Source organism: Electrona antarctica, assembly GCF_951216825.1.
Source record: "Electrona antarctica genome assembly, contig: scaffold_196, whole genome shotgun sequence".
Lineage (NCBI taxonomy): Eukaryota > Metazoa > Chordata > Actinopteri > Myctophiformes > Myctophidae > Electrona > Electrona antarctica.
This window is the reverse complement of record NW_027637154.1, coordinates 128,889-153,199: the sequence shown is the minus strand read 5'-3', so window position 1 is coordinate 153,199 and position 24,311 is coordinate 128,889. Positions and strand designations below refer to the sequence as shown.

General features: G+C 40.9%; 1 protein-coding gene across 3 annotated transcripts in view; it reads right to left on the bottom strand.

The window, feature by feature from the left end:
• copb2 (COPI coat complex subunit beta 2) overlaps nucleotides 1–24,311 on the bottom strand; it is a 57,150-nt gene that overhangs the window by 14,218 nt on the left and 18,621 nt on the right. For all 3 annotated transcript variants that reach the window (XM_079531941.1, XM_079531942.1, XM_079531943.1), the window contains 10 exons: nucleotides 19,644–19,843; nucleotides 17,575–17,685; nucleotides 15,363–15,451; nucleotides 14,716–14,822; nucleotides 13,821–13,964; nucleotides 11,299–11,429; nucleotides 10,620–10,827; nucleotides 8,775–8,885; nucleotides 8,238–8,452; nucleotides 224–362 (listed from right to left, as the gene is read on the bottom strand). In XM_079531941.1, the coding sequence (XP_079388067.1) occupies nucleotides 224–362; nucleotides 8,238–8,452; nucleotides 8,775–8,885; nucleotides 10,620–10,827; nucleotides 11,299–11,429; nucleotides 13,821–13,964; nucleotides 14,716–14,822; nucleotides 15,363–15,451; nucleotides 17,575–17,685; nucleotides 19,644–19,843 (1,455 nt within the window). The remainder of the gene's footprint in view (nucleotides 1–223; nucleotides 363–8,237; nucleotides 8,453–8,774; nucleotides 8,886–10,619; nucleotides 10,828–11,298; nucleotides 11,430–13,820; nucleotides 13,965–14,715; nucleotides 14,823–15,362; nucleotides 15,452–17,574; nucleotides 17,686–19,643; nucleotides 19,844–24,311) is intronic.

Here is a 24,311-nt window from a genome sequence, read left to right as displayed (position 1 = left end):
TAGTAGTAGTAGTAGTAGTAGTAGTAGTAGCAGTAGCAGTACATTACCTTCTGGTTGACCTTGGCCAGACTCTCTCTCAGTAGTAGTAGTAGTAGTAGTAGTAGTAGTAGTAGTAGTAGTAGTAGCAGTAGTAGTAGTAGCAGTAGTAGCAGTAGTAGTAGTAGTAGCAGTAGTAGTAGTAGCAGCAGTAGTAGCAGTAGTAGTAGTAGCAGTAGTACATTACCTTCTGGTTGACCTTGGCCAGACTCTCTCTCCACAGTTTGACCACTCTGGACACCTGGCTGGGAAGGTAGGTTCTGGCCAGGAAGGCAGCCTCGGGGAGACGGTTGGTCCTGATGAGAAGTTCTAGACACTGGTCCAGTCTATAAATATAAATATGTATTCAATATTATAACATTATGCTCCAGCAGATTATATATACAGCTCCATCTCAATGAACTAGAATATTGTGTAAACGTTAATTTATTTCCCTAATATAATTCAAAATTATTAAAATTGAAACTTTCATATATTCTCAATTCATGCAATTCTCAATAAAGTGAAGTATTTAAAAACGTTTTTTTTTGTTTTAATCTTGGTGATTATGGCGTACAGCTCAAGTATATTAATGTATGCAGTTAATACTTGGTCTGGGCTACTTTTGAACAAATAATTTCATCAATGGGGCGTGGCATGGAGGTGATCAGCCAATGGGGCGTGGCATGGAGGTGATCAGCCAATGGGGCGTGGCATGGAGGTGATCAGCCAATGGGGCGTGGCATGGAGGTGATCAGCCAATGGGGCGTGGCATGGAGGTGATCAGCCAATGGGGCGTGGCATGGAGGTGATCAGCCAATGGGGCGTGGCATGGAGGTGATCAGCCAATGGGGCGTGGCATGGAGGTGATCAGCCTGTGGCACTGTTGAGGTGTTATGGAAGCCCAGGTTTGCTTTGATAACAGCCGTAAATTAATTTGTATTGTTCAGTCTCATGTCTCACACCTTCCTCTTGAGAATACAACCTAGATTCTCTGTGGGGTTCAGGTCAGGCCAGTTGGCTGGTCAGTTAAGCACAGTAATGTCATGGTCAGTACACCAGTTACTAGTAGTTTTAACACCGTAATACCATGGTCAGTACACCAGTTACTAGTAGTTTTAACACAGTAATACCATGGTCAGTACACCAGTTACTAGTAGTTTTAACACAGTAATACCATGGTCAGTACACCAGTTACTACTAGTTTTAACACAGTAATACCATGGTCAGTACACCAGTTACTACTAGTTTTAACACAGTAATACCATGGTCAGTACACCAGTTACTAGTAGTTTTAACACAGTAATACCATGGTCAGTACACCAGTTACTAGTAGTTTTAACACAGTAATACCATGGTCAGTACACCAGTTACTAGTAGTTTTAACACAGTAATGCCATGGTCAGTACACCAGTTACTAGTAGTTTTAACACAGTAATACCATGGTCAGTACACCAGTTACTAGTAGTTTTATCACAGTAATACCATGGTCAGTACACCAGTTACTAGTAGTTTTATCACAGTAATACCATGGTCAGTACACCAGTTACTAGTAGTTTTGGCTCTGTGGGCAGGTGCCAAATCGAGCTGGAAAGGAAAATTAGCATCTCCATGAAGCTTGTCAACATACTGAAGCACAATTTACTCTAAAAAGATGGCTGTGTTGAAACCATTGTAGTGTGTAATGTAAAGTGAAGGTCTCTCTCTCTAGGTAATGTAAAGTGAAGGTCTCTCTCTCTCTCTAGGTAATGTAAAGTGAAGGTCTCTCTCTCTCTAGGTAATGTAAAGTGAAGGTCTCTCTCTCTCTCTAGGTAATGTAAAGTGAAGGTCTCTCTCTCTCTCTCTAGGTAATGTAAAGTGAAGGTCTCTCTCTCTCTCTCTAGGTATTGTAAAGTGAAGGTCTCTCTCTCTCTCTAGGTAATGTAAAGTGAAGGTCTCTCTCTCTCTCTATAGGTAATGTAAAGTGAAGGTCTCTCTCTCTCTAGGTAATGTAAAGTGAAGGTCTCTCTCTCTATACGTAATGTAAAGTGAAGGTCTCTCTCTCTATACGTAATGTAAAGTGAAGGTCTCTCTCTCTCTCTAGGTAATGTAAAGTGAAGGTCTCTCTCTCTCTAGGTAATGTAAAGTGAAGGTCTCTCTCTCTCTCTAGGTAATGTAAAGTGAAGGTCTCTCTCTATATACGTAATGTAAAGTGAAGGTCTCTCTCTCTATACGTAATGTAAAGTGAAGGTCTCTCTCTCTCTCTAGGTAATGTAAAGTGAAGGTCTCTCTCTCTCTAGGTAATGTAAAGTGAAGGTCTCTCTCTCTCTCTAGGTAATCTAAAGTGAAGGTCTCTCTCTCTCTCTCTAGGTAATGTAAAGTTAAGGTCTCTCTCTCTCTCTCTATATACGTAATGTAAAGTGAAGGTCTCTCTCTCTCTCTCTATATACGTAATGTAAAGTGAAGGTCTCTCTCTCTCTAGGTAATGTAAAGTGAAGGTCTCTCTCTCTCTAGGTAATGTAAAGTGAAGGTCTCTCTCTCTCTCTCTAGGTAATGTAAAGTGAAGGTCTCTCTCTCTCTAGGTAATGTAAAGTGAAGGTCTCTCTCTCTCTCTAGGTAATGTAAAGTGAAGGTCTCTCTCTCTCTAGGTAATGTAAAGTGAAGGTCTCTCTCTCTCTATAGGTAATGTAAAGTGAAGGTCTCTCTCTCTCTCTCTAGGTAATGTAAAGTGAAGGTCTCTCTCTCTCTCTAGGTAATGTAAAGTGAAGGTCTCTCTCTCTCTAGGTAATGTAAAGTGAAGGTCTCTCTCTCTCTCTAGGTAATGTAAAGTGAAGGTCTCTCTCTCTAGGTAATGTAAAGTGAAGGTCTCTCTCTCTCTCTAGGTAATGTAAAGTGAAGGTCTCTCTCTCTCTAGGTAATGTAAAGTGAAGGTCTCTCTCTCTCTAGGTAATGTAAAGTGAAGGTCTCTCTCTCTCTAGGTAATGTAAAGTGAAGGTCTCTCTCTCTCTCTAGGTAATGTAAAGTGAAGGTCTCTCTCTCTCTAGGTAATGTAAAGTGAAGGTCTCTCTCTCTCTCTCTCTAGGTCATGTAAAGTGAAGGTCTCTCTCTCGCTAGGTAATGTAAAGTGAAGGTCTCTCTCTCTCTATAGGTAATGTAAAGTGAAGGTCTCTCTCTCTCCTTCTCTCTCTAGGTAATGTAAAGTGAAGGTCTCTCTCTCTCTCTATATACGTAATGTAAAGTGAAGGTCTCTCTCTCTCTCTAGGTAATGTAAAGTGAAGGTCTCTCTCTCCTTCTCTCTCTAGGTAATGTAAAGTGAAGGTCTCTCTCTCTCTCTAGGTAATGTAAAGTGAAGGTCTCTCTCTCTCTAGGTAATGTAAAGTGAAGGTCTCTCTCTCTCTAGGTAATGTAAAGTGAAGGTCTCTCTCTCTCTAGGTAATGTAAAGTGAAGGTCTCTCTCTCTAGGTAATGTAAAGTGAAGGTCTCTCTCTCTCCTTCTCTCTCTAGGTAATGTAAAGTGAAGGTCTCTCTCTCTCTCTCTCTATATACGTAATGTAAAGTGAAGGTCTCTCTCTCTCTCTAGGTAATGTAAAGTGAAGGTCTCTCTCTCCTTCTCTCTCTAGGTAATGTAAAGTGAAGGTCTCTCTCTCTCTCTCTAGGTAATGTAAAGTGAAGGTCTCTCTCTCTCTAGGTAATGTAAAGTGAAGGTCTCTCTCTCTCTAGGTAATGTAAAGTGAAGGTCTCTCTCTCTCTAGGTAATGTAAAGTGAAGGTCTCTCTCTCTCTCTAGGTAATGTAAAGTGAAGGTCTCTCTCTCTCCTTCTCTCTCTAGGTAATGTAAAGTGAAGGTCTCTCTCTCTCTCTAGGTAATGTAAAGTGAAGGTCTCTCTCTCTCCTTCTCTCTCTAGGTAATGTAAAGTGAAGGTCTCTCTCTCTCTCTAGGTAGTGTAAAGTGAAGGTCTCTCTCTCTCTAGGTAATGTAAAGTGAAGGTCTCTCTCTCTCTCTAGGTAATGTAAAGTGAAGGTCTCTCTCTCTCTAGGTAATGTAAAGTGAAGGTCTCTCTCTCTCTAGGTAATGTAAAGTGAAGGTCTCTCTCTCTCTCTAGGTAATGTAAAGTGAAGGTCTCTCTCTCTAGGTAATGTAAAGTGAAGGTCTCTCTCTCTCTAGGTAATGTAAAGTGAAGGTCTCTCTCTCGCTCTCTAGGTAATGTAAAGTGAAGGTCTCTCTCTCTCTAGGTAATGTAAAGTGAAGGTCTCTCTCTCTCTCTAGGTAATGTAAAGTGAAGGTCTCTCTCTCTCTCTAGGTAATGTAAAGTGAAGGTCTCTCTCTCTCTCTAGGTAATGTAAAGTGAAGGTCTCTCTCTCTCTCTAGGTAATGTAAAGTGAAGGTCTCTCTCTCTCTCTAGGTAATGCAAAGTGAAGGTCTCTCTCTCTCTAGGTAATGTAAAGTGAAGGTCTCTCTCTCTCTCTAGGTAATGTAAAGTGAAGGTCTCTCTCTCTCTCTAGGTAATGTAAAGTGAAGGTCTCTCTCTCTCTAGGTAATGTAAAGTGAAGGTCTCTCTCTCTCTCTAGGTAATGTAAAGTGAAGGTCTCTCTCTCTCTCTAGGTAATGTAAAGTGAAGGTCTCTCTCTCTCTCTAGGTAATGTAAAGTGAAGGTCTCTCTCTCTCTCTATAGGTAATGTAAAGTGAAGGTCTCTCTCTCTCTCTAGGTAATGTATCTCTCTCTCTCTAGGTAATGTAAAGTGAAGGTCTCTCTCTCTCTCTCTCTAGGTAATGTAAAGTGAAGGTCTCTCTCTCTCTCTCTAGGTAATGTAAAGTGAAGGTCTCTCTCTCTCTCTCTCTATAGGTAATGTAAAGTGAAGGTCTCTCTCTCTCTATAGGTAATGTAAAGTGAAGGTCTCTCTCTCTCTAGGTAATGTAAAGTGAAGGTCTCTCTCTCTCTAGGTAATGTAAAGTGAAGGTCTCTCTCTCTCTATACGTAATGTAAAGTGAAGGTTTCTCTCTCTCTCTATAGGTAATGTAAAGTGAAGGTCTCTCTCTCTCTAGGTAATGTAAAGTGAAGGTCTCTCTCTCTCTATACGTAATGTAAAGTGAAGGTCTCTCTCTCTCTAGGTAATGTAAAGTGAAGGTCTCTCTCTCTCTCTAGGTAATGTAAAGTGAAGGTCTCTCTCTCTCTCTAGGTAATGTAAAGTGAAGGTCTCTCTCTCTCTCTAGGTAATGTAAAGTGAAGGTCTCTCTCTCTAGGTAATGTAAAGTGAAGGTCTCTCTCTCTCTCTATAGGTAATGTAAAGTGAAGGTCTCTCTCTCTCTCTAGGTAATGTATCTCTCTCTCTATAGGTAATGTAAAGTGAAGGTCTCTCTCTCTCTCTCTAGGTAATGTAAAGTGAAGGTCTCTCTCTCTCTAGGTAATGTAAAGTGAAGGTCTCTCTCTCTCTCTATAGGTAATGTAAAGTGAAGGTCTCTCTCTCTCTATAGGTAATGTAAAGTGAAGGTCTCTCTCTCTCTCTCTCTAGGTAATGTAAAGTGAAGGTCTCTCTCTCTCTCTATAGGTAATGTAAAGTGAAGGTCTCTCTCTCTCTCTATAGGTAATGTAAAGTGAAGGTCTCTCTCTCTCTAGGTAATGTAAAGTGAAGGTCTCTCTCTCTCTCTAGGTAATGTAAAGTGAAGGTCTCTCTCTCTCTAGGTAATGTAAAGTGAAGGTCTCTCTCTCTCTAGGTAATGTAAAGTGAAGGTCTCTCTCTCTCTCTAGGTATTGTAAAGTGAAGGTCTCTCTCTCTCTAGGTAATGTAAAGTGAAGGTCTCTCTCTCTCTCTAGGTAATGTAAAGTGAAGGTCTCTCTCTCTCTCTAGGTAATGTAAAGTGAAGGTTTCTCTCTCTCTCTAGGTAATGTAAAGTGAAGGTCTCTCTCTCTCTCTCTAGGTAATGTAAAAGTGAAGGTCTCTCTCTCTCTAGGTAATGTAAAGTGAAGGTCTCTCTCTCTCTCTATAGGTAATGTAAAGTGAAGGTCTCTCTCTCTCTCTAGGTAATGTAAAGTGAAGGTCTCTCTCTCTCTAGGTAATGTAAAGTGAAGGTCTCTCTCTCTCTCTCTCTAGGTAATGTAAAGTGAAGGTCTCTCTCTCTCTCTCTCTAGGTAATGTAAAGTGAAGGTTTCTCTCTCTCTCTCTAGGTAATGTAAAGTGAAGGTCTCTCTCTCTCTCTAGGTAATGTAAAGTGAAGGTCTCTCTCTCTCTCTAGGTAATGTAAAGTGAAGGTCTCTCTCTCTAGGTAATGTAAAGTGAAGGTCTCTCTCTCTCTCTAGGTAATGTAAAGTGAAGGTCTCTCTCTCTCTCTCTAGGTAATGTAAAGTGAAGGTCTCTCTCTCTCTAGGTAATGTAAAGTGAAGGTTTCTCTCTCTCTCTAGGTAATGTAAAGTGAAGGTCTCTCTCTCTCTCTCTAGGTAATGTAAAGTGAAGGTCTCTCTCTCTCTCTAGGTAATGTAAAGTGAAGGTCTCTCTCTCTCTAGGTAATGTAAAGTGAAGGTCTCTCTCTCTCTAGGTAATGTAAAGTGAAGGTCTCTCTCTCTCTCTCTAGGTAATGTAAAGGGAAGGTCTCTCTCTCTCTATAGGTAATGTAAAGTGAAGGTCTCTCTCTCTCTCTCTCTAGGTAATGTAAAGTGAAGGTCTCTCTCTCTCTAGGTAATGTAAAGTGAAGGTCTCTCTCTCTCTCTCTAGGTAATGTAAAGTGAATGTCTCTCTCTCTCTCTAGGTAATGTAAAGTGAAGGTCTCTCTCTCTGTCTCTAGGTAATGTAAAGTGAATCTCTCTCTCTCTCTAGGTAATGTAAAGTGAAGGTCTCTCTCTCTCTCTAGGTAATGTAAAGTGAAGGTCTCTCTCTCTCTAGGTAATGTAAAGTGAAGGTCTCTCTCTCTCTCTAGGTAATGTAAAGTGAAGGTCTCTCTCTCTCTAGGTAATGTAAAGTGAAGGTCTCTCTCTCTCTCTAGGTAATGTAAAGTGAAGGTCTCTCTCTCTCTAGGTAATGTAAAGTGAAGGTCTCTCTCTCTCTCTAGGTAATGTAAAGTGAAGGTCTCTCTCTCTATAGGTAATGTAAAGTGAAGGTCTCTCTCTCTCTAGGTAATGTAAAGTGAAGGTCTCTCTCTCTATAGGTAATGTAAAGTGAAGGTCTCTCTCTCTCTAGGTAATGTAAAGTGAAGGTCTCTCTCTCTCTATAGGTAATGTAAAGTGAAGGTCTCTCTCTCTCTCTCTACGTAATGTAAAGTGAAGGTCTCTCTCTCTCTAGGTAATGTAAAGTGAAGGTTTCTCTCTCTCTCTAGGTAATGTAAAGTGAAGGTCTCTCTCTCTCTCTATAGGTAATGTAAAGTGAAGGTCTCTCTCTCTCTAGGTAATGTAAAGTGAAGGTCTCTCTCTCTCTAGGTAATGTAAAGTGAAGGTCTCTCTCTCTCTCTAGGTAATGTAAAGTGAAGGTCTCTCTCTCTCTCTAGGTAATGTAAAGTGAAGGTCTCTCTCTCTCTCTAGGTAATGTAAAGTGAAGGTCTCTCTCTCTCTCTCTAGGTAATGTAAAGTGAAGGTCTCTCTCTCTCTAGGTAATCTAAAGTGAAGGTCTCTCTCTCTCTCTAGGTAATGTAAAGTGAAGGTCTCTCTCTCTAGGTAATGTAAAGTGAAGGTCTCTCTCTCTCTAGGTAATCTAAATTGAAGGTCTCTCTCTCTCTCTAGGTAATGTAAAGTGAAGGTCTCTCTCTCTCTAGGTAATGTAAAGTGAATGTCTCTCTATACTTACTTCCCCTGTAGAAAGTAAGTCATGAAAGCGACGTTGTTCTTCCTCTTCCTCTCTCTCTCTCATTTATTACATTTTAATAGGAAGTGTCTCAGTCTCTACCTCAGCCGAGGTACAATGACTGTGGTCACTCACTCTGTATTTGGTCAAGATCTGTCTTTGCTTTTTATCTTTGACCGAAAACAGATACTCTGCCAGTTTATATTCATGTTTTAGGGCCAGATAGCAATTAAGTTTGTTTTGAGTTTTGGTTTGATTGGTCCAATGTTCCAGATATGTGTCTTTTATTAGTTTACTAATTAGGTTGACTCTAATTAGTGGTTGTAAAGCAGTGCTGGTCTGAGGTTGAGGCTGGACACTGTTGTTGGGTTGTGAGTGATCAATAAGTCCAAGGACTAGTTGGCAGAAGGGACTCTTTTGGGGTTTCATCTCTCTCTCTCTCTAGGTAATGTAAAGTGAATGTCTCTCTATACTCACTTCCCCTGTAGAAAGTAGGTCATGAAAGCGACGTTGTTCTTCCCGTCTCGCTCCGCCCCCTCGGCCAGCTTGGCGACCATGGAGGCGTTCCCTGAGGCCGTAGCCAATAGGAGCAGACCTCCGTAGTCCTGGGCGTGGTGAAGACACTCCTGAGCCAGAGCGAACTGGCACTTCGTTATGGAGAGTTCAGCTAGCTGCTTCCACTTCTGTTCAGACTGAAATATATATTTACATATAAACACACATATACACTTTGTTATGGAGAGTTCTGCTAGCTGCTTCCACTTCTGTTCTGACTGTAGAAATATATATTATATATATATATACTAATATATATATATATATATATATATATATATATAACACACACACACACACACACACACACACACACACACACACACACAAATAATAAAACACAATGTTACCTCAGCCTCTACAGCCAGACTATCTTCATCGATAGATTATTGATTACCTCAGCCTCCACAGCCTGGTAGGCTATCTTCATTGATAGATTATAGATTATAGATTGATTACCTCAGCCTCCACGGCCAGCTGGTAGGCTATCTTCAGCTCTCCCAGGTTCAGAGAGAGTTCAAATCGATGCTCAGGGTCTGTGGACACGGCCAGGGCCTGTTGTTTGAAACCCTGGAATGATAAACAATGTGTTTAATACAATAACTGTTGTTATAAACCCTTAAATTATAAACACTATGTTTAATACAATAACGGTTATAAACCCTGGAATGATAAACACTATGTTTAATACAATAACTGTTATAAACCCTGGAATGATAAACAATGTGTTTAATACAATAACTGTTATAAACCCTGGAATGATAAACAATGTGTTTAATACAATAACTGTTGTTATAAACCCTTAAATTATAAACACTATGTTTAATACAATAACGGTTATAAACCCTGGAATGATAAACACTATGTTTAATACAATAACTGTTATAAACCCTGGAATGATAAACAATGTGTTTAATACAATAACTGTTATAAACCCTTACATTATAAACAATGTGTTTAATACAATAACTGTTATAAACCCTTAAATTATAAACACTATGTTTAATACAATAACTGTTGTTATAAACCCTTAAATTATAAACAATGTGTTTAATACAATAACTGTTGTTATAAATCCTTGAATTATAAACACTATGTTTAATACAATAACTGTTATAAACCCTGGAATGATAAACAATATGTTTAATACAATAACTGTTATAAACCCTTAAATTATAAACAATGTGTTTAATACAATAACTGTTGTTATAAACCCTTACATTATAAACAATGTGTTTAATACAATAACTGTTATAAACCCTGGAATGATAAACATTCTTAACTCGTTCTTAACATTAAAACCTCTTAACTCCATTGGACCCTCAAAATGTCTGCTAAAGCAACTAACTCCACCACCTCTCTCCCTCTCATGGAAGTAATTGACAATATATAAAGTCACAACACCAACTTTGATGAGGCTGTATTGCTTTGTTTTAAAAATATAAGGTTTTCTTAATTTCCTGAGAAATGTATGTTTTTCATTTCCTGAAAAATGAACATTTTGGAGTTATGAGGTTTCCTCCCGAACGCAGAGATATACACTATATAGTGCTGCTATGTCTACATAAAATGCTGTCTAAGTTACATAAGTTGAGCCTTTGCACTAGCTAGCCTGTAAGGTCGTCAAAGCTAGACGATTGTGAGTGAGTCTGTAGTTCTGACTGTAATGGGAAGTTCATTCCATAGTTTAGATGGGGAGTGAGTCTGTAGTTCTGACTGCAATGGGAAGTTCACTCCATAGTTTAGATTGGGAGTGAATCTGTAGTTCTGACTGCAATGGGAAGTTCACTCCATAGTTTAGATTGGGAGTGAGTCTGTAGTTCTGACTGCAATGGGAAGTTCATTCCATAGTTTAGATTGGGAGTGAGTCTGTAGTTCTGACTGCAATGGGAAGTTCATTCCATAGTTTAGATTGGGAGTGAGTCTGTAGTTCTGACTGCAATGGGAAGTTCATTCCATAGTTTAGATTGGGAGTGAGTCTGTAGTTCTGACTGCAATGGGAAGTTCATTCCATAGTTTAGATTGGGAGTGAGTCTGTAGTTCTGACTGCAATGGGACGTTCATTCCATAGTTTAGATTGGGAGTGAGTCTGTAGTTCTGACTGTAATGGGAAGTTCATTCCATAGTTTAGATTGGGAGTGAGTATGTAGTTCTGACTGCAATGGGAAGTTCATTCCATAGTTTAGATTGGGAGCGAGTCTGTAGTTCTGACCTCAGTAACACCTTAAACTACCAGGGAGTAGTTGAAGGTGTTACACAGGTACCTGTTTCTCCAAGGAGTAGTTTAAGGTGTTACACGGGTACCTGTTTCTCCAGGAAGTGTGCCACCCTGGTGCGCTGCTCCTTGGGGATGGTGGGAAGGACCTTGTCGGCCATGCTGAAGTCTCGCCTCATGACGGCCGTCTGGTACTCCAGGACCGACACCAGCAGAGAATACGACACGATGTTCAGCTCCTTGTCCCCGAGGTAGAGGCGGTCGTCTTTAGGGATGTAGCCCAGGAGATACATGGTCCTACAACACAACCAGAAGACACATGGTCCTTAGCCCAGGAGATACATGGTCCTAAGACACAACCAGAAGACACATGGTCCTTAGCCCAGGAGATACATGGTCCTTAGCCCAGGAGATACATGGTCCTACAACACAACCAGAAGACACATGGTCCTTAGCCTATTCTGGGCGGGAACCCCTTTTGGTGCTTTAAGCATTATGTTATGCTTTAGCTATTTAAAAATAGCAGATCTACAAGCTCATAGCACTAACAGTGGAATATCTATATAATGAAACTATAAGTCTACACTATATAGTGTTGTGTCTACTGTCTAAGTTACATAAGTTGAGCCTTTGCATACGCCTGTAAGGTCGTCGAGGCTAGGGGAGGGGCTACGGGCGAGGGGAGGGGGTAAGATTGAGCTTTGTATAGTTTCTATTGTTCAGTCCCACTAGACCATGGTTATTTCCATTGTATTGTTTTATCATCACCTGTCCAGGTGAGCGATGGTGACGATCTCTCCTCCTACGAAGTAGTTGAGTCTGTTGACAGACGAGGTGTAGATGAAGCAGTCTCCAACCCAGAGACCTGTCTTCACAACCTCCTGGATTTCACCTTGAACCTGAAGACACAACACCACCCTGTTAACACCTTCTATAACTAACAGAGTAGATACACCACCCTGTTAATACACCACCCTGTTAATACACCACCCTGTTAACCCATTTAGACTTAAGTTCGGTTCTACAAATGTCTTCTAAATCCTGACAGTTTTCTGAAAAACTAATTTTTTCTATGTCAGTGGTTCTCAAACAATTTCATGTCAAGGACCTCCAAAATTATCTGTATTCGGCCGCCGACCCCCATCTGAAAACATGTTGTTCCAGGGACCTCCCAGAAGCAAAGATTTGAGTTAAAAACGTTCGCTCTGAAAGAATATATATTCAAACATTTGGGCCACATTTTCACGATTTTTCAAAAATAGCAGACGTTAGCAGGTGTTAAAGGGTGGTTATGAGCAGTTTAAAGGGTGGGGTTACCTCTGGGTGGAGGTAAAGGGTGGAGGTAGGGTAATAGAAGGAGGTGGTAAAGGGTGGAGGTAGGGTAATAGAAGGAGGTGGTAAAGGGTGGAGGTAGGGTAATAGAAGGAGGTGGTAAAGGGTGGAGGTAGGGTAATAGAAGGAGGTGGTAAAGGGTGGAGGTAGGGTAATAGAAGGAGGTGGTAAAGGGTGGAGGTAGGGTAATAGAAGGAGGTGGTAAAGGGTGGAGGTAGGGTAATAGAAGGAGGTGGTAAAGGGTGGAGGTAGGGTAATAGAAGGAGGTGGTAAAGGGTGGAGGTAGGGTAATAGAAGGAGGTGGTAAAGGGTGGAGGTAGGGTAATAGAAGGAGGTGGTAAAGGGTGGAGGTAGGGTAATAGGAGGAGGTGGTAAAGGGTGGAGGTAGGGTAATAGAAGGAGGTGGTAAAGGGTGGAGGTAGGGTAATAGAAGGAGGTGGTAAAGGGTGGAGGTAGGGTAATAGGAGGAGGTGGTAAAGGGTGGAGGTAGGGTAATAGAAGGAGGTGGTAAAGGGTGGAGGTAGGGTAATAGAAGGAGGTGGTAAAGGGTGGAGGTAGGGTAATAGAAGGAGGTGGTAAAGGGTGGAGGTAGGGTAATAGAAGGAGGTGTTAAAGGGTGGAGGTAGGGTAATAGAAGGAGGTGGTAAAGGGTGGAGGTAGGGTAATAGAAGGAGGTGGTAAAGGGTGGAGGTAGGGTAATAGAAGGAGGTGGTAAAGGGTGGAGGTAGGGTAATAGGAGGAGGTGGTAAAGGGTGGAGGTAGGGTAATAGAAGGAGGTGGTAAAGGGTGGAGGTAGGGTAATAGAAGGAGGTGGTAAAGGGTGGAGGTAGGGTAATAGGAGGAGGTGGTAAAGGGTGGAGGTAGGGTAATAGAAGGAGGTGGTAAAGGGTGGAGGTAGGGTAATAGAAGGAGGTGGTAAAGGGTGGAGGTAGGGTAATAGAAGGAGGTGGTAAAGGGTGGAGGTAGGGTAATAGAAGGAGGTGTTAAAGGGTGGAGGTAGGGTAATAGAAGGAGGTGGTAAAGGGTGGAGGTAGGGTAATAGAAGGAGGTGGTAAAGGGTGGAGGTAATAGAAGGAGGTGGTAAAGGGTGGAGGTAGGGTAATATAAGGAGGTGGTAAAGGGTGGAGGTAGGGTAATAGAAGGAGGTGGTAAAGGGTGGAGGTAGGGTAATAGAAGGAGGTGGTAAAGGGTGGAGGTAGGGTAATAGAAGGAGGTGTTAAAGGGTGGAGGTAGGGTAATAGAAGGAGGTGGTAAAGGGTGGAGGTAGGGTAATAGAAGGAGGTGGTAAAGGGTGGAGGTAGGGTAATAGAAGGAGGTGGTAAAGGGTGGAGGTAGGGTAATAGAAGGAGGTGGTAAAGGGTGGAGGTAGGGTAATAGAAGGAGGTGGTAAAGGGTGGAGGTAGGGTAATAGAAGGAGGTGTTAAAGGGTGGAGGTAGGGTAATAGAAGGAGGTGGTAAAGGGTGGAGGTAGGGTAATAGAAGGAGGTGGTAAAGGGTGGAGGTAGGGTAATAGAAGGAGGTGTTAAAGGGTGGAGGTAGGGTAATAGAAGGAGGTGGTAAAGGGTGGAGGTAGGGTAATAGAAGGAGGTGTTAAAGGGTGGAGGTAGGGTAATAGAAGGAGGTGGTAAAGGGTGGAGGTAGGGTAATAGAAGGAGGTGGTAAAGGGTGGAGGTAGGGTAATAGAAGGAGGTGGTAAAGGGTGGAGGTAGGGTAATAGAAGGAGGTGGTAAAGGGTGGAGGTAGGGTAATAGAAGGAGGTGGTAAAGGGTGGAGGTAGGGTAATAGAAGGAGGTGGTAAAGGGTGGAGGTAGGGTAATAGAAGGAGGTGGTAAAGGGTGGAGGTAGGGTAATAGGAGGTGGTAAAGGGTGGAGGTAGGGTAATAGAAGGAGGTGGTAAAGGGTGGAGGTAGGGTAATAGAAGGAGGTGTTTAACACTCTTATGAGCTGTTTAAAGTTACCTCGAAGGCGTCCTCGATGCCGTCCTCCGTCACTCCCTCGTTGTTCTCCTGAGACGAAGCCACTTTATCTGCACAGTAACGCAGGATGAAGAAGGACTCCTCTGTGGCCATGCAGACCAGCTCCCCTGAGTCTGACCAGAAGATCTACAAGACCAACAACATAACATTACATCACATCCTCTGTGGCCATGCAGACCAGCTCCCCTGAGTCTGACCAGAAGATCTACAAGACCAACAACATAACATTACATTATTATAAATGTAATGGATCTACAAGACCAACAACATAACATTACATTATTATAAATGTAATGGATCTACAAGACCAACAACATAACATTACATTATTATAAATGTAATGGATCTACAAGACCAACAACATAACATTACATTATTATAAATGTAATGGCAGCGTACGAGGTTCACATGCGCAAAAATAACAGATGTACAAGTTATCGACACGGAACGGTATGGTACACGATGTACGCTTGATCTGTTTATTTTAAGCATGCGTCGCCGCCACCACGCAAAGTTATGACGAAGCCTGCGATGCGACCTCTTCTCTTTTTTTTCACTATTTGGTTCGCTTAACATGTCCACGTGTCATATTTGGTTCGCTTTACAAAGTCCTGTGTGAACACCAAACGGACCAAAATCAAAATGCAAACTGTGGGTGTGAAACCGGCCTAACTCCCCACTGTCTGACCAGAAGATCTGTTAACATTACATTCTCTGTGGCCTTGCAGACTAACTCCCCTGAGTCACTCCAGAAGATCTACAAGACCAACAAGATACAGAACAGGTGCTCCAGTGCTCATGCGTCGTCATGTATAGCATATTAACAGACATTCATACATATATGTATATATAACATATATAAACACATATAACGTACATGTTTAGGCTGTATCTCGATGCGGCGGACCAGCTCCGTGTTCTCCCAGTCATAAAAGGCCAGACCGTTCACTGACCTCACCCCGAGTAGGAAGCCTCCATAGATACCTACGCACGCGCGCGCGCACACACACACACACACACACACACACACACACACACACACACACACACACACACACACACACACACACACACACACACACACACACACACACACACACACACACACACACACACTTTATTTATGTCCACATAAGAGATACAATACAAGGACACACATGTTTACAAGGTGCTGTACATTACATTACAGTCATTTAGCAGACGCTTTTATCCAAAGCGACTTACAATAAGTGTATTCAACATAGGTAGGGAACAAAAACTACTAATCACCAGAAGTCTTTAGTGCATTTTCTGCAAAAACAAGCAACCAAGAGTATACCTAGCGCTAAGGTAAAAGTGCAATATATCAGCTACCTATTTCCTTAAACAGATGAGACAAAATAGCTAAATCAAATGAGCATGAGCTAAAACAATTAAGTGTATCGACTAAACAAGATCCAATAAACAATACAACAATAGAAAACAAGCGTTCGTACAACTAGTTAACAACAAGTAGTGCTGTACAGAATGCAATCATTCTCTCACCTTCGGCACCAAAGTCTGGTTTGAACGACTTCTTCTCCTTGAAGTTTTTGAAGATTTTCACCAAGCTGCTGCTCTCCCTGATGGCATACCTTTAAAATATAAACATAACATACATATGAATATAAAATAACAGAACACATCCATCTGATTGGCTGGTTTGTCATTAGACCACATGGTAAATATTACAATAATCCACACCTTCAATCACTTTATATCATTATAAATATATGTATATCATTATAAATATATTTATATCATTATAAATATATTTATAATGATATAAATATATTTATATCATTTATATATTTTTTATATATTTATATTTTATATATTTATGTCATCATAAATATATTTATATCATTATAAATATATTTATATCATTATAAATATATTTATATCGTTCCCAGCTGTGTTGCATTGATCCCGCAGCTCTGTAGCTTTGATTGATTGATTGATTGAAGAATTTATTAACAGTTTGCAGAATTACAGTACATTTCAAGCACAAACTCAATACAAAGGCTGTTAACTGTGAGTGGACGACCCAATTAAGCATTACACTTGTTTCCAACAGGGTCCACCATGTTCAAATCATCAAAACATTTAGAGACGTACAAATAGACACTTCTATAGACAGAACAGGAATTCTGAAGTGGGGAAGGGGAGCGCTTGATTACCTTTACAAACCCAGGCCGTGTCACACATTCAGTCATATGACTGTGAATGTGTGGCTGGATAAATATATTGATATCATTATAAATATATTTATATATGACTGTGAATGTGTGGCTGGATAAATATATTGATATCATTATAAATATATTTATATATGACTGTGAATGTGTGGCTGGATAAATATATTTATATCATTATAAATATATTTATATATGACTGTGAATGTGTGGCTGGATAAATATATTTATATCATTATAAATATATTTATATATGACTGTGAATGTGTGGCTCCGGACACTGGCTGAGTAAAAACAAGGACGTGTGGCTCCTGGAGGCGCAAAGTCTAGCTACGTTTATGAATTCAGAAGAGTTTTACAATTTACAATTTAGGCATTTAGCAGACGCTCTTAATCCAGAGCGATTTACATTAAGCAATAACAAAAGCAAGGCATACATCACATATATAAAATGTTATTATTCATTAATTAATTAATATTGCTAATATGTTTGTAACCGTTTTAGAAAAGCAATAAGCCACGCGAGGTCCCAGTTTATATATTGTATAATGTCTGAGAGGGCCGCTAAGCGTCGTGTCTCACCACGCCTCTTAGCCATTATAAAATACACGGTAACCTGACACCTCTCAGGCTTATTGCTTCAGACTCAGGAGTCATGATCCCAGACAGTCATAGGGTTAGGGTTAACCCTAACCCTAACCCAGGAGTCATGATCCCAGACAGTCATAGGGTTAGGGTTAACCCTAACCCTAACCCAGGAGTCATGATCCCAGACAGTCATAGGGTTAGGGTTAGGGTTAACCCTAACCCTAACCCAGGAGTCATGATCCCAGACAGTCATAGGGTTAGGGTTAGGGTTAACCCTAACCCTAACCCAGGAGTCATGAGCCCAGACAGTCATAGTAATATAATAAGCCCAGACAGTCATAGTAATATAATAAGCCCAGACAGTCATAGTAATATAATAAGCCCAGACAGTCATAGTAATATAATAAGCCCAGACAGTCATAGTAATATAATAAGCCCAGACAAACTCCTGAGCAGAACAGTAATAAACTCACTCAGATGAATCGTGGGCCCAGACAGTAGTAATAGATACTCACTCAGATGAATCGTGGGCCCAGACAGTAGTAATAGATACTCACTCAGATGAATCGTGGGCCCAGACAGTAGTAATAGATACTCACTCAGATGAATCGTGGGCCCAGACAGTAGTAATAGATACTCACTCAGATGAATCGTGGGCCCAGACAGTAGTAATAGATACTCGCTCAGATGAATCGTGGGCCCAGACAGTAGTAATAGATACTCGCTCAGATGAATCGTGGGCCCAGACAGTAGTAACAGATACTCACTCAGATGAATCGTGGGCCCAGACAGTAGTAATAGATACTCACTCAGATGAATCGTGGGCCCAGACAGTAGTCATAGATACTCACTCAGATGAATCGTGGGCCCAGACAGTAGTCATAGATACTCACTCAGATGAATCGTGGGCCCAGACAGTAGTAATAGATACTCACTCAGATGAATCGTGGGCCCAGACAAACTCCTGAGCAGAACCAAAGCTCTTGTTCCTCAAAGCCATCGCTGTGTAGATGATGTACTCTCCATCTCCACACACTACCACGAACCTATGAGCGCGCACACACACACACACACACACACACACACACACACACACACACACACACACACACACACACACACACACACACACACACACACACACACACACACACACACACACACACACACACACACACACACACACACAATATGCATATCTTTTCTATAATCTTCTCTTTATTTGAACCAACCCAAACATCCCTTGCACTACATTGTACAGGCCTTGAAATACAGTACTTTTCTAACAGACGGAACTGTTAATATTGTGTACCGTCACTTTAAAAGCGTAATGTATACGTCATCGTACGACGGTGTCACGCAACACAAATAGCTAATCTACAAGCTCACACTGCGTCTGGTTGCACCGCGTTGTGAGCTTGTAGATCTGCCTTACGATAGACTGACAAGTCGCACATTGAATTATTATTAGAACTCTAGGGCAGGGAGGGAGATTTGAGTTTCCCAAACGTATTATGAATTGGATTATAAATTATGGCAACAGAGTCTTGCTGGACAACAAGCACCACATAGTCTTGGTTGGAAGAGGACGGTTGTTCCGCTGCAGCAGCTGAGGCTCCCGTGTTGTTATGACTCGGTGCAGACATGCAGACATGCAGACATGCAGACATGCAGACATGCAGACATGCAGACATGCAGACATGCAGACATGCAGACATGCAGACATGCAACAGCATCACATTAAGGTTTAACCCATTTTGACCTGAGATCAGATTCTAAAAATGTCTTCTAAATCCTGACAGAATTTGTAAATGTTTCTATGTCAGTCATTCTTGGATTTTTCAAAAATAGCAGACCTACAAGCTCGTAGCGGCACTCGGTGCCGCGCTGTGGACCCGATTTGCGGGGTCCATCCCTAGGTAGTTATTACCTTCCATTGGGGGTGTGTAGGATGGTCTGGAGGTAGTTATTACCTTCCATTGGGGTTGTGTAGGATGGTCTGGAGGTAGTTATTACCTTCCATTGGGGTTGTGTAGGATGGTCTGGAGGTAGTTATTACCTTCCATTGGGGGGGTGTAGGATGGTCTGGGGTAGTTATTACCTTCCATTGGGGGTGTGTAGGATGGTCTGGAGGTAGTTATTACCTTCCATTGGGGGTGTGTAGGATGGTCTGGGGGTAGTTATTACCTTCCATTGGGGATGTGTAGGATGGTCTGGGGGTAGTTATTACCTTCCATTGGGGGTGTGTAGGATGGTCTGGGGGTAGTTATTACCTTCCATTGGGGGTGTGTAGGATGGTCTGGGGTAGTTATTACCTTCCATTGGGGGTGTGTAGGATGGTCTGGAGGTAGTTATTACCTTCCATTGGGGGTGTGTAGGATGGTCTGGAGGTAGTTATTACCTTCCATTGGGGGTGTGTAGGATGGTCTGGAGGTAGTTATTACCTTCCATTGGGGGTGTGTAGGATGGTCTGGAGGTAGTTATTACCTTCCATTGGGGGTGTGTAGGATGGTCTGGGGGTAGTTATTACCTTCCATTGGGGGTGTGTAGGATGGTCTGGGGGTAGTTATTACCTTCCATTGGGGGTGTGTAGGATGGTCTGGGGGTAGTTATTACCTTCCATTGGGGGTGTGTAGGATGGTCTGGGGTAGTTATTACCTTCCATTGGGGGGGTGTAGGATGGTCTGGGGGTAGTCATTACCTTCCATTGGGGTTGTGCAGGATGGTCTGGGGGTAGTTATTACCTTCTATTGGGGGGGGGTGTAGGATGGTCTGGGGGTAGTTATTACCTTCCATTGGGGGTGTGTAGGATGGTCTGGAGGTAGTTATTACCTTCCATTGGGGGTGTGTAGGATGGTCTGGGGGTAGTTATTACCTTCCATTGGGGATGTGTAGGATGGTCTGGGGGTAGTTATTACCTTCCATTGGGGATGTGCAGGATGGTCTGGGGGTAGTTATTACCTTCCATTGGGGTTGTGCAGGATGGTCTGGGGGTAGTTATTACCTTCCATTGGGGTTGTGCAGGATGGTCTGGGGGTAGATCTCACAGCTGCCCATGTCTTTGACCGCCAGAGGGAGTCTCTCTCCATCTTTGATCTCCGTGTCTCCCATGGCCTTCAGGTTGGCCTGCTGAACCTCGCTGTGTTTGGCCCAGATGATCTTCCCGTTGGTGTCCATGGACATGGCTGGCTCCTCTCTGCCCAACTGTTAAAATACATTATATTACTGTTAAACACATGGATGGCTCCTCTCTGCCCAACTGTTAAAATACATTATATTACTGTTAAACACATGGATGGCTCCTCTCTGCCCAACTGTTAAAATACATTATATTACTGTTAAACACATGGATGGCTCCTCTCTGCCCAACTGTTGGGTTAAAATACATTATATTACTGTTAAACACATGGATGGCTCCTCTCTGCCCAACTGTTGGGTTAAAATACATTATATTACTGTTAAACACATGGATGGCTCCTCTCTGCCCAACTGTTAAAATACATTATATTACTGTTAAACACATGGATGGCTCCTCTCTGCCCAACTGTTGGGTTAAAATACATTATATTACTGTTAAACACATGGATGGCTCCTCACGACCCAACTGTTAAAATACATTATATTACTGTTAAACACATGGCTGGCTCCTCACGACCCAACTGTTAAAATACATTATATTACTGTTAAACACATGGATGGCTCCTCTCTGCCCAACTGTTAAAATACATTATATTACTGTTAAACACATGGATGGCTCCTCTCTGCCCAACTGTTAAAATACATTATATTACTGTTAAACACATGGATGGCTCCTCTCTGCCCAACTGTTAAAATACATTATATTACTGTTAAACACATGGATGGCTCCTCTCTGCCCAACTGTTAAAATACATTATATTACTGTTAAACACATGGATGGCTCCTCTCTGCCCAACTGTTAAAATACATTATATTACTGTTAAACACATGGATGGCTCCTCTCTGCCCAACTGTTAAAATACATTATATTACTGTTAAACACATGGATGGCTCCTCTCTGCCCAACTGTTAAAATACATTATATTACTGTTAAACACATGGATGGCTCCTCTCTGCCCAACTGTTAAAATACATTATATTACTGTTAAACACATGGATGGTTCCTCTCTGCCCAACTGTTAAAATACATTATATTACTGTTAAACACATGGCTGGTTCCTCTCTGCCCAACTGTTAAAATACATTATATTACTGTTAAACACATGGATGGCTCCTCTCTGCCCAACTGTTGGGTTAAAATACATTATATTACTGTTAAACACATGGATGGTTCCTCTCTGCCCAACTGTTAAAATACATTATATTACTGTTAAACACATGGATGGTTCCTCTCTGCCCAACTGTTAAAATACATTATATTACTGTTAAACACATGGATGGCTCCTCTCTGCCCAACTGTTAAAATACATTATATTACTGTTAAACACATGGCTGGTTCCTCACGACCCAACTGTTAAAATACATTATATTACTGTTAAACACATGGATGGCTCCTCTCTGCCCAACTGTTAAAATACATTATATTACTGTTAAACACATGGCTGGTTCCTCACGACCCAACTGTTAAAATACATTATATTACTGTTAAACACATGGATGGCTCCTCTCTGCCCAACTGTTAAAATACATTATATTACTGTTAAACACATGGATGGCTCCTCTCTGCCCAACTGTTGGGTTAAAATACATTATATTACTGTTAAACACATGGATGGCTCCTCTCTGCCAAACTGTTGGGTTAAAATACATTATATTACTGTTAAACACATGGCTGGTTCCTCTCTGCCCAACTGTTAAAATACATTATATTACTGTTAAACACATGGATGGCTCCTCTCTGCCCAACTGTTAAAATACATTATATTACTGTTAAACACATGGATGGCTCCTCTCTGCCCAACTGTTAAAATACATTATATTACTGTTAAACACATGGATGGCTCCTCTCTGCCCAACTGTTAAAATACATTATATTACTGTTAAACACATGGATGGCTCCTCTCTGCCCAACTGTTAAAATACATTATATTACTGTTAAACACATGGATGGCTCCTCTCTGCCCAACTGTTAAAATACATTATATTACTGTTAAACACATGGATGGCTCCTCTCTGCCCAACTGTTAAAATACATTATATTACTGTTAAACACATGGATGGTTCCTCTCTGCCCAACTGTTAAAATACATTATATTACTGTTAAACACATGGCTGGTTCCTCTCTGCCCAACTGTTAAAATACATTATATTACTGTTAAACACATGGATGGCTCCTCTCTGCCCAACTGTTAAAATACATTATATTACTGTTAAACACATGGATGGCTCCTCTCTGCCCAACTGTTGGGTTAAAATACATTATATTACTGTTAAACACATGGATGGCTCCTCACGACCCAACTGTTAAAATACATTATATTACTGTTAAACACATGGCTGGCTCCTCACGACCCAACTGTTAAAATACATTATATTACTGTTAAACACATGGATGGCTCCTCTCTGCCCAACTGTTAAAATACATTATATTACTGTTAAACACATGGATGGCTCCTCTCTGCCCAACTGTTAAAATACATTATATTACTGTTAAACACATGGATGGCTCCTCTCTGCCCAACTGTTAAAATACATTATATTACTGTTAAACACATGGATGGCTCCTCTCTGCCCAACTGTTAAAATACATTATATTACTGTTAAACACATGGATGGCTCCTCTCTGCCCAACTGTTAAAATACATTATATTACTGTTAAACACATGGATGGCTCCTCTCTGCCCAACTGTTAAAATACATTATATTACTGTTAAACACATGGATGGCTCCTCTCTGCCCAACTGTTAAAATACATTATATTACTGTTAAACACATGGATGGCTCCTCTCTGCCCAACTGTTAAAATACATTATATTACTGTTAAACACATGGATGGTTCCTCTCTGCCCAACTGTTAAAATACATTATATTACTGTTAAACACATGGCTGGTTCCTCTCTGCCCAACTGTTAAAATACATTATATTACTGTTAAACACATGGATGGCTCCTCTCTGCCCAACTGTTGGGTTAAAATACATTATATTACTGTTAAACACATGGATGGTTCCTCTCTGCCCAACTGTTAAAATACATTATATTACTGTTAAACACATGGATGGTTCCTCTCTGCCCAACTGTTAAAATACATTATATTACTGTTAAACACATGGATGGCTCCTCTCTGCCCAACTGTTAAAATACATTATATTACTGTTAAACACATGGCTGGTTCCTCACGACCCAACTGTTAAAATACATTATATTACTGTTAAACACATGGATGGCTCCTCTCTGCCCAACTGTTAAAATACATTATATTACTGTTAAACACATGGCTGGTTCCTCACGACCCAACTGTTAAAATACATTATATTACTGTTAAACACATGGATGGCTCCTCTCTGCCCAACTGTTAAAATACATTATATTACTGTTAAACACATGGATGGCTCCTCTCTGCCCAACTGTTGGGTTAAAATACATTATATTACTGTTAAACACATGGATGGCTCCTCTCTGCCCAACTGTTGGGTTAAAATACATTATATTACTGTTAAACACATGGCTGGTTCCTCTCTGCCCAACTGTTAAAATACATTATATTACTGTTAAACACATGGATGGCTCCTCTCTGCCCAACTGTTAAAATACATTATATTACTGTTAAACACATGGATGGCTCCTCTCTGCCCAACTTTTAAAATACATTATATTACTGTTAAACACATGGATGGCTCCTCTCTGCCCAACTGTTAAAATACATTATATTACTGTTAAACACATGGATGGCTCCTCTCTGCCCAACTGTTAAAATACATTATATTACTGTTAAACACATGGATGGCTCCTCTCTGCCCAACTGTTAAAATACATTATATTACTGTTAAACACATGGATGGCTCCTCTCTGCCCAACTGTTAAAATACATTATATTACTGTTAAACACATGGATGGTTCCTCTCTGCCCAACTGTTAAAATACATTATATTACTGTTAAACACATGGCTGGTTCCTCTCTGCCCAACTGTTAAAATACATTATATTACTGTTAAACACATGGATGGCTCCTCTCTGCCCAACTGTTAAAATACATTATATTACTGTTAAACACATGGATGGCTCCTCTCTGCCCAACTGTTAAAATACATTATATTACTGTTAAACACATGGATGGCTCCTCTCTGCCCAACTGTTGGGTTAAAATACATTATATTACTGTTAAACACATGGATGGCTCCTCTCTGCCCAACTGTTAAAATACATTATATTACTGTTAAACACATGGATGGCTCCTCTCTGCCCAACTGTTAAAATACATTATATTACTGTTAAACACATGGATGGCTCCTCTCTGCCCAACTGTTGGGTTAAAATACATTATATTACTGTTAAACACATGGCTGGTTCCTCTCTGCCCAACTGTTAAAATACATGTATTATATTATATTAAACATGATGATGCTTCCTTCATCTATATAATAGTAATAGTAATAGTAATAATAACCACCTTAATGATGATGCTTCCTTCATCTATATAATAGTAATAGTAATAGTAATAATAACCACCTTAATGATGATGCTACCTTCATCTA